The sequence below is a fragment of the Anastrepha ludens genome, chromosome 5 (assembly GCF_028408465.1).
Source record: "Anastrepha ludens isolate Willacy chromosome 5, idAnaLude1.1, whole genome shotgun sequence".
NCBI lineage: Eukaryota > Metazoa > Arthropoda > Insecta > Diptera > Tephritidae > Anastrepha > Anastrepha ludens.
In genome coordinates, this window is record NC_071501.1 from 38274524 (window position 1) to 38285226 (window position 10703).

Consider the following 10703-nt stretch of genomic DNA (forward strand, 5'->3'; position numbering starts at 1 on the left):
AAGAAAGAAAAAAAAGGTTTGTTTCGCAGTCACAAGCCAAAGAAGTGGTGTCATTATTTCGAATAGAACCTTGCCTTTCACTTTGAGGCGCTACAAAACAGGTCCATATGTCGAAACGTTGCATTTAAAAAGTGAAGGTTTACGATCATAGAAAAGGAATGTAGCACCCAATCGAAATGATAAACCAGATAAGAGTGCTAAAACACGTGCGTAAAAATTATACAATCAAGACATGTGTGATTATGGATGAAGAAGCATACGTCGAAGCAAACTTTAAGTAGATTCACGACGCTAAGTTTTATACCGCGAAGAAGAGATGAGGAGTTCCAGGTGCTTTTAAGCTCAATATGTTAAACAAGTACCCCAAAAAATATTTGGTTTGACAAACCATTTAGCAGTGTGGTATGAAAAGCAAAATGATCATTACCACGGACATTGGGAATCAAGAAATTTATTTGAAAGAGTGTTTGCAAAACCGTCTGCTGCCACTCATAAAACAACACACAGACTCAGTTCTGTTCTGGCCCGATTTTGCATCGTGTCATTATTAGCCGTCTTGCCATGAACTGGTATGAAAATCATAAATATTATTCAAAAGGACCACAACTCACCCAACTGTCCACAATTGCGTATAAAAACTAACATCCATCGCCTAATGAGAGAAGTCAAATCTAAATTGCTCCATTTTGTTTATAAAAAAAAATTGATGTGAGTTTTTTGTTTTGTTCCACATAGTACGATTAAGGGGTTAGGGGTAGTCAGAATTTTCAAAAAATGATTGTTTTTACATTTTCTTAAAAATATTGTGTGAAAATTTAGATTCACATTAAATTTTTAAATACTTTTTGAGTTATTCAACAAATAACAAAGGATGTTCGGGCCCTCCGGAGCGTTCACAAAACTTTAAATGCGTTTTCTCAAAACTATGTTTTTTGAACTGGTGATCACTGTAACTTAAAAATCGCTTGGTAGATTTCAATAAAATTTATACTGCTTTCGAAAAACATAAAAAACTCGTGTCGTTCTCGAAATTTTAAAAATATTTCCTGAGACCGCCATATAGTTAATTTTGAAAAACAAAAAGCTACGATCAGGCATAAGATTATCGATTAATAAAACTAATTTCTCTTGTCCGATTGATTTTAGATGAATCTCCAAGGACTTGTGATAATCACCGCAAGGGACTTCTGGAGAAACGGGACTTCGCACAAACAGCGACAATTTTTACAATTATTAATTTTTTTTTTTTGAAATTTTGCTAAAGTCAAGTCCAAACCCCTGACTACCCCTAACCCATTAATAAATAAGAGAATAAAATAAGAATTGTTTTGACAGCTTATACAAATTTTATGTTATAATGATTTTCACCCGACCAATATTTTTCGTGTCCACTCTTTAAACAAAAAACACATAAAAACAAAACTTAACAGAAAATCTAAGCAACTAAACAAAAAAACTAAATTACTAAACAAAATCGTTAAACGAAAAATAAACACAAAAAATTCAAACAAAAAAACTTAAACAGAAACAAACTAAATGAAATTAAATAAAAACACCAAACTAAACAAAAACCAGATAAAATAAACAATAAATAAAACAAAAACTGAACCAAAAAGAATTAAACAAAATAAACTAAACAGACAACAAAACTAAAGAAAAACACAGCTAAACAACAAAGAAAAAACTAAACAATAATAAAAAAAATAAACTAGACCAAAAACAAAAAGCATTTAAAAAAGAAAACAAATTTAAACATAAGAAACAAACTAAAGACAAAAAACAAAACTAAAAATTAACCAAAACAAAAACTCATTCAAAAAAACTAAACCAAAAAAAATTAAAAAAGAAAACAAAATTAAATAAAAAACAAACTAAAGATAAAAATAAAACAAAACTAAATATATAAAAAATACAAAACAAAAAAAAAAAAAAGCAAAACTGTTGTTGTTACAAACACATAAAAACAACAACAAAAACTTTGAAAACGGAAAACTAAACAGCAAACATAAAAAAATGAAAAAATAAACAAAAAACACTAAACAAAATAAAAATGAAAAACAAAAAATTACAAAAAAAACTTAGCAAAAAAAAATCAAAACTAAACAACTAAAGAAAGAAAAGTTCTAAACAAGCAATTTAAATTTACCAAATCAATACTTATGCTGGATATGAAATAAAATGAAACAACAAAAAGTTCACTTAATATATAATAAATTTATTTGCAAATAAAGTGAAATTAATTTATACACTTGTTGTTGTCGGTGTATATGTAAGATTATATGTATGTAAATATATCATTACCAAAACACGCAAAAGCGCCAACCAACATTTTTAATATATTACAGGAGAAGCAAGAAATATTATGAAACTCGTACGAAACCAATTTCAACACAACTTTTTCAAAATAGCTAAAAAATTCCCTTATTTTTTACTACTCCAATTTTTTATATTAGTACTCCAATTGTTTTTGCAAAAGTGTGTGTTTACAGCATTCTGTCAGAAAGTGTAAAAAGCCGTTTCGAACAAAAATGCAGATCCAGAGCCTTGGTGCATTGGTAACAATACAAACGAGTATGTATGGATTATTATACGTACTATAATATATGTATGCTTAAAAGCATTTTCACACTATGTGTGTGTGTATGTAGTATGTATATGTGTGTGTATACATTTGTATATATGTATGTGCGATAATTATTATGCTAAACATGTGCATGATACCTTTCTTCTATACAGTGCTGGTATGCAATTCGAACGGATTTGTTATGGAGAGCGCGAGTGTATGAGGGGAAAGGAGGGGATGATGACAGGCCAAATTCATATGTATTAAATATCGAGACTAGCTTTAACAAAACTCTCTTTATTTCAAGTGATTGTCTGACTTTGTCGGCACTGCGATACAACAACAAAATTAAATACTGACATTTTTTTTTGTATTTGTGATTGTGTTTGAAACACAAACAAAAAAATAGGAGAATAGCTGAAAAAATATGCACGTTAATTAGTAAGTATGTATATTAAAAAGTAAGAAGAGCAGAAATATGCAATTTTGTTAAGAAAATTTATGATGGTTATTAAATAAAATTGCATAATAAAAATAATAACCGTAATTTTGCTGAAAGAGCATTTTTCGTAGGATTGCCGTTAGAAAAAAAACAAATTTTCTTTCTTCTTTAGTTGCTTTGCTGAATGTGAATTGTACATGAATATATCGTATTGCTTGCGCTGTTTTGTACAAACTTCTCCTCCAACCTACGGAATACGTCTTTTTCGGCACCTTACAAAACTGAGTGGTTCATGCCACCACAACACGGAACGGCAAATCGTTTTGTCATGAAAAAAAAGCACTCGCGGTATGCCAAAATACACAAAACGAGAATTGATGTTAGAATGACAAATTTCTATTGTCGAAAATGTAAACGAAATTGGTTGGATTTCAATAACGTTTTTCATTGTAAATCAAAATCTAGTATTTCTAAAAAAGCACTAATAAACTTAAGAAGATGCAAACGACTTTTCAGCATAGAAATGTATAGAACTTAATTTGTAAACCGATTTTAATTTTTCCAATTTTAGCTGCTAGACTTTACGCATAGAAAATATACTTTATAAAATGAACCGTTTTACTTTTAATAGGCCTTTTCTAACGATTTTATTTTTACATTAATCAGTGTGTCATTATCTATTGGCCATTATCGATTAGGTACTTTTGACTTATTTGACTGCCAACATCAAAAATTAAACGTTGACTCAAAGAAAAGGCTACAATATTCAACACCATGTAAATACGTTGGTATCTGTGTACTCTTTACAAAAAAAAAGCTTAACTGACTTTAGCAGGCTCAGCGTTTAAATCAATAAATAATGATTTTTTATAAACAAATTAAATATATTTATTAAATTTTTATTAAAATGGATTCCTAAGATGCAGCTATACTTAAGGGGTTACGGGTAGTTAGAATTTTTCATAAAATTGAATTTTTTTGCATTTTCTTAAAGTATAATATCTTAAAAATATTGTGTGAAAATTTGAAGTGAATCCGACTAATACTTTTCGCGTTATTCAGCAATTAACAAAGGGCGCTCGGGCTCTCCGGAGCTCGATACCAAAACTTTAAATGCGTTTTTCTCAAAACTATGTTTTTTGAACTGGTGATCACTGTAAATTAAACACCCCTTAGTAGATTTACACTGTCGGTTTTTTTCTCGAAAATCTGAAAACTATTCCCTGAGGCCGCCATATAGTTAATTTTGAAAAAAAAGCTACGATCAGGCACAAGATTATCTATTAATAATTTTAGATGAATCCCCAAGGACTTGTGATAATCACCGCAAGGGACTTCTGGAGAAACGGGCTCCACACAAACAGCGAGAACTTTTACAATTATTAATTTTTTTTTTATATTTTGCTAAAGTCAAGTCGAAACATGATGTATTAATGCTATGTTTTAATTTTTGTAAAATAAAGCAATTGACTAGCAAAAAAAAAAATATTGAAAACCATCATTTTTTCGGGCCTCTGACTACCCCTAACCCCTTAAGGCCTTACTGGAAAGTACTAAGTCAACTCAAGAACAAAGGGAACGAAAAAAAATGCATTCTCCAAAAAATAAAATAACCATCGATTCATCAAAATTTAAAAATCTCGTTTTTTAAATTTATTTCAATACGAAATTTAACAAGAAAACACCTACAACAAATTCTCTAGGCGACAAGAATCGCAAACGTTTTTTTTGCTGTGTTCATAAAGTGAAACGAAAGGCGTTGAAATTTATATTAAAGAATTCCGTATTTTCTAAAGTGAAGATGAAAAAATAAAGTTGCACAGAAAATGTACTTAAAAACTGAACTAAGAGAGTGAATTAGATATAGTTGCTTAATTGCTAAACCGACTATTTTGTTGTTGTTGCAGTTAACTATGCGTACATCTTATATTTGCTTAATGTCTTACGATGCCTTTATTACAAGTGTATAAAATTTGTTTATTTATTTTTTTTTTTTCGTTTTGGGTAGGGGCGGTAAGTCAGATTGCTTTAATGTACACTGGTCGCACGTTGCACTAACAATTTTTACTCATCGAATCCATATCAAAATAAACACAACAATAATCAATCCGTTAATTGTCGTATTTTAAAATCTTCTAAATCTGGTTGTGGTATTAAGCGTAAGTTGAAATCGTTCGCTAAATGCAACACCGAGTAAAAAGCAATCGAAGGCGAGAGTGCTTCTACCATATTTTGTGACAATATGTCGGGCAGATGCTCATATACCTCTTTAAAGCTGGCCATGCCTGCCGCAAAGTGCTCGCCTCTTATGATTGGATGTTGTGGTATCTCCTCTAATGGCGTTGGAACTTTAATTTGTTTATTAATCAATTGTGTACAGCAACGTTTCAAATTCTTCATGTCAATTACTTTGGCGCGCTTCGCGAACGGTACTATAATTTTGGTGACCTGCAGGGATAACGAAACGTTGGAAGTTAACTGGTGAATCTAAATTTTAAATCATATCTAACGCTTCATTAAGCCAAGTATTAAATGTAATACAATTAGCTGCGAACTCCAAGTAGCGAAGCTTGTTGAATCACTCACCTGAGTAGGGGCACCATCAAAACTTGTAGCTATCTCCAAGACGGTATTATTAAGCGCATCACCTCCATCATCCAGCTGTGATTGCTGCATAACACCATCTTCTCCCAGCGCCATTGAAGAAACATTCATGAAATTGTCACCACCAAAGCTAGCATTTCCTCCGATGCCCGTCACTGCATCAGTATCGCCACCACCTTCTCCTCCACAACCACCACCGTCGTGATCGGCAAAGTGATCACCTGCTGTATTACTATCCATCATATTACCGTGCATACCATCTCCACCAGCCAACAACGCTGATTCTACATCGTCATCAACATCCGGTTGCACTACTGCACTCGGTGCGCACTTGAATTTGTGAAACATTTCCGAGTCTAATTGTAAATCGGTTGGTAGCTTTAGTTTACGTTGATCCCACTTCTTTTGGAAATTCACTTTACGCGCTTTGTACTTGTCTAACTTGACGAAAATATCATCGAATTCCTTCTCGAATTGCAGTTGCTTCGAGCGTTTCTTGCTGATTGCATTGGCGCGTCTTGCCGTTGGTCGCTGATTATTTACGCCTTGTAATGTGGCCTGTATAGACGAACGCGGGCGTGCGCGTTTAAATTTCCAATGCGATGGACCGGCCCAGAATTGTGATATCTTATCTAGCGGACGATAGGAGTATTCGAGCTTTGAACTGGCATCAACAGGGCGCAAATCTTCTATGACCACTGGTACTTTGCGCAAACCACGGCAGTTGTTGATGGCAGTACGCTCCTCTGAAGTTATACAAAATAGACGATTTGTATTAAGAATATTTCGATACATTTCGAAGCAAGAAATTTATGTATATTAAACATATGAATTGAAATATGCACATTACCTGTGGTCAACTCTTCAAAATCGTTGTAGTCCACATCAAGCATGGCGGGTTGATCGTTTAATGCCGGCAGTGGTTCACATTCGGCGTTGATATCAAATGCCATAGACATGTGCTCGCCACCACCATCACCACAATTAGCACCATCAAAAGGCGCATCATCGAACGGCGCTTCCACACTGCTTCGCAGACTGCCCGGCTCATCATTATTATCTCCTATCGCCTCAGGCGTATCAGAAATCACGTATCCAGAGTGCAGCGGGCGTAGCTGCAATTCATCAATACGCTTTATTTGCATTAACCGATCGCAGGGTGCCCAATCCATTGATTCAGCAGGGATATTTCCAGGTGCTGTGATCGATTCGGGTGGCTTTGTGTAATCGCAACCTGACTCTACAGCTTCTGCATCCCAAAACTGAAAGGTAGTACGCAGCCGCAACTCTGATTCCGTAGTCAACAATATATTGTTCATCAGTCGATTTGATGAGTTTATTGAACCCACAATGGTGTTTAACTTGCCAAAGACAGGATCCTGTAAAGGCACTGTATCTAAGCGCGCATTTAAGGTATCCTTATTCTTTGTGATTGTTGACACAATGCGACGCGTACGCTTCGGTTTAGGTTTGGCCTTTTCGGCAATCTTCTCACCATTCTCATTAACACCAGCAGCTGACGCATTTGGATCTGCGTTGCCTTCGCCACCCGTTGCCACGTCATCATCGTCATCACTTTGAACCTGGCGATCAGCGAATTTTTGCGCATTCAATCCCGCTGACATACGTAGCACATCCGTGTGTACGGAATCGACGCGAAGGCCATATACTTTTGAAGAAGCCTCTAGTGAGGAGCCAGCGACCTACAATGCAGAAAAAGCAATGGATAAATACTTTAAACCTAAGTTACCAAATAATTTCATTTTTGAGGATTTAAATAAATTCGCTTCACTCACCTTAAAGTTATTCAGCGATTTGTGGTGACGATCTAACAGTGTTGATAGGGTATCAATCAGCGATAATGACCAAGCATTTTCTCTACTAAGCTTGTTCCCGTTATATATTTCGAGGCACTTTTTCAGCGTCTCATTTTCCTCGAACATGGACTCGCGACCGCTGCTACCTTGCAACATGGTGCGCCGACGCGCCTGACGCCGTTCCTCATCATCATCGTTGAAGGGAGTTCCAAGATTGGCATTGACATTACGTGCTCCCTCACGATACATACCCGCTTCAGAGCGACGCAACGGCGTATCTGTGTTGGTGGGCGTCATAGTGGCCGCAGTGATATTTGTGTAGTCAGTTTTGTCAGGGCCACTGAAGCCGCTGGTACTGGCTTCCTGTGCCCTTACCTTCTGGGGCTGTACCACGGTTGCTACTCTTGTTACAGGCTGTACCAAGATACTACTCACCAATTGTTGTTGCTGCTGAGCTTGTTGCTGCTGGTGTTTCCAATGTCCAGCGGTCACTGCTAAAGACGTGCGCCCCGGCGTCGTCGTTATCTTTGCGTACTGCGAATTCATACAGAAAGGAGACACAGTCATTGAACGATCGTAAACTACAGTAAAAAACTTTACTGAATAACAAGATTTCTGGTTTATGGTTAATGAGTTAACAACGACTCATTTATAAATTCTAATAATTCTGTTCATTTTTTCGTTGTCGCTTTGCTTTGCTATCCATCGCGTTCATCTTTTTCATCATTTTATACGCTCACCTTTTGTTTTCGTATTCGGTGAGCGTCATTGCTACTGCGTTTGCAAACAATACTCGCTCACTGCAAATACAACAATTATACTCACTTTTTTGATCAACTGGCAATTTCTTTATATTCTATTTCACAATTTCTCCGATACGATTGTAAATTTCCTTTTTCCAACCCCTTTACCAAATATAATTTTGCACTACGCAACAATTTCACATATAATACGCTGAGATTTTTTATCAAATTCTCTGCGCAAATTGCCGTTTTAAGATCTTTCTGATTGGTATTGCTTGCTTGTCGAAACTTCAGTTGTTTTCAAATAAAATAATTCTGACGCCACAAAAATATGTCGCTGTTGACGGATGTTAGGCTGTCAGATTGAGTTCAGAGGAGTGTGTTCAAGCAAAAGGTTTTCTTTTTTTACTTTAATAAGTTAGTTATTCTGATTAGAAAACATTACATTATGACATGACATTATACAAGTTATCAGCAGAATATATAAAATACAGCAGCTATATACGTTATCAGGCAAATTTAATTTTGTAGCGCCATCTCTTTTTGATCTTGATAAACTATGCATAAAGCAGTGTTGTATTTTCACTAAGAAGACTCATCCATTTCCCGTGTGTTATGTAGCTTTATTTCTACGAATACTTATTGCAGCGCTCTTATTTGTCCCTTTTTTTCTTATAAATATAGACAAACAGCAATTATAATAAATAATAAGTAGTAATAAATTAAGTTAGTAATGAATTAAGTTATTACCAAGCGATGCTCTTATTAATGTACTGCTTTTGCTTAAAGGTACTGCCACACACCACCCTGACAAAACAATAGCAAAATGTCTGCTGCGAATCAAGAGAGGAATAGCGTTGCGTGAAATAACTACGCAAAAATGGAAATAAAAGAAATCAAGCGTGCGAATGCTTTTGTTTACAAACAAGAACTTACTCAAAGCATAATGCGATTAACTCAAAATTTGTGCGCGCCTTTATAATAGCTCTGTTCGTTATACCATAAATGGTAATAATTATTACAAATAATCGCAAATTGGCGTTCATCAACACCAAAGAGTGTCTCTTTAGCCAAACAATGACAATGCCAAGCAGAATTACGTTGAGGATGTTGTAGTAAGTTAAACTCTCACCCAAGATGGTATTATTACAGGTGCTGGCATCCTGTTTATTATTATTATTTTGGATGGCGGATGCCATCACCTGTAATAAATTCACCTTGCTCCGACCTATCCAGAATCGACCCCGACATACTCAACATATGTATATACGAACTGTGGGGGAAACACACCGTCGAAACAATAAACAATATGTTTCTTGGGCCTACCGTTAGATGAGATAGACCATGTCGACCGGTGACCAGTAGAGCTTAATGAACTGTTCCAACAAGGTTTGGCCATCCGAAGCAAAATTGTAAGAAGGAATTCGGCAGCAGAATTGTATCCGCCCATTTTCCACGTATTCTTACGCTCTTCCAATGAGTCGTTTTTCAGACTATTGATAGTTAATCGGCAACGAAGTAACATGAGCATTCATTTATTCTTATATCACCAACACAAACTTTTTACCAACCTCTGCCACATCTCCAAACCATTGCCACATCTGCTGTTATATCAGCAAATCAGCTGACGCCTTCAAAGTCGCTGTGAGCCAGTTAACAGTCTGATGTTGGCCACACCTTCTGAATTATTTTCACCGTGTTGGGCAAAAAAAAAAAAAAAAAAAAAAAAAAAAAAAAAAAAAAAATAATTAAAATTTGTGTGCAATTTGCAAAACGAAAAAACACAATAATCTAAGCAACACTGTGTAACTTGTGTTCTGTAGCCTACACCTTAAGCCTAAATTAATACTGAGTTTGAAATAAAAGCCTTTATATTCGATTCTTTCACTGTTTATGAATTTCTACTATGCGAAATGTTCCTGGTGAGTAAACGTCCAGCTACCTTCTACGTCTTTCCATGGCGATACTTTCAATTGAAATTTATTTACAAACAAAACGAAAACACACACAGTTATTTGGTCCTTTTTTGCCTGATATTTATATAAAAGTAGTATATTAATTCACACTTTTTATAACTTTACCTCTATTATTTGCTTATTTTTAATTATCGTTGTTCTTTTGTAATCCAATTTATAAGATTGCAATCGCAGATTGAATAAATTTGAAATGAATTGAATTGTGCTGCTAATTACAAAAGTCAGTAAGTACTTATTTATTCAGCCAAATTCAAAAACAAATTCTTATTGACTATAACAAAAGTACTTTAAAAGTATATTAAAACTAGAATAAAAAAAAAAAATAAAAATACTAAGAAGCACATATTCCCAATCGGAAGCGCAGGGTCCAGCTCAGAAATTTGAACTAATTCCGATAGGGTCCTCATCAAAGGAGCATTCTAACGTATATATAATTAGTAAATCCAACTTAAAATGGAGATGTACGACAAAGGTTATATACAAGTATAACCAAATACTAGATCCACTTCTTTTCACTTTGCAGGCTCTTTTCTGTGTTTGGTACTAGGTACTTTTGCA

The 10703-nt window shown here is 34.8% G+C and overlaps 1 protein-coding gene across 1 annotated transcript; it reads right to left on the minus strand.

The window, feature by feature from the left end:
* Window positions 1-2844: 2844 nt before the first annotated feature.
* On the minus strand, window positions 2845-8140 carry LOC128865325 (condensin complex subunit 2). The gene is made up of 4 exons (XM_054105524.1): window positions 7406-8140; window positions 6460-7312; window positions 5592-6355; window positions 2845-5453 (listed from the first exon to the last, which is right to left on the minus strand). The coding sequence occupies exons 1-4, from the start codon at window positions 7991-7993 to the stop codon at window positions 5109-5111; spliced, it is 2550 nt and encodes an 849-aa protein (XP_053961499.1). The 5' UTR covers window positions 7994-8140; the 3' UTR covers window positions 2845-5108.
* Between the last annotated feature and the right edge of the window lie 2563 nt (window positions 8141-10703).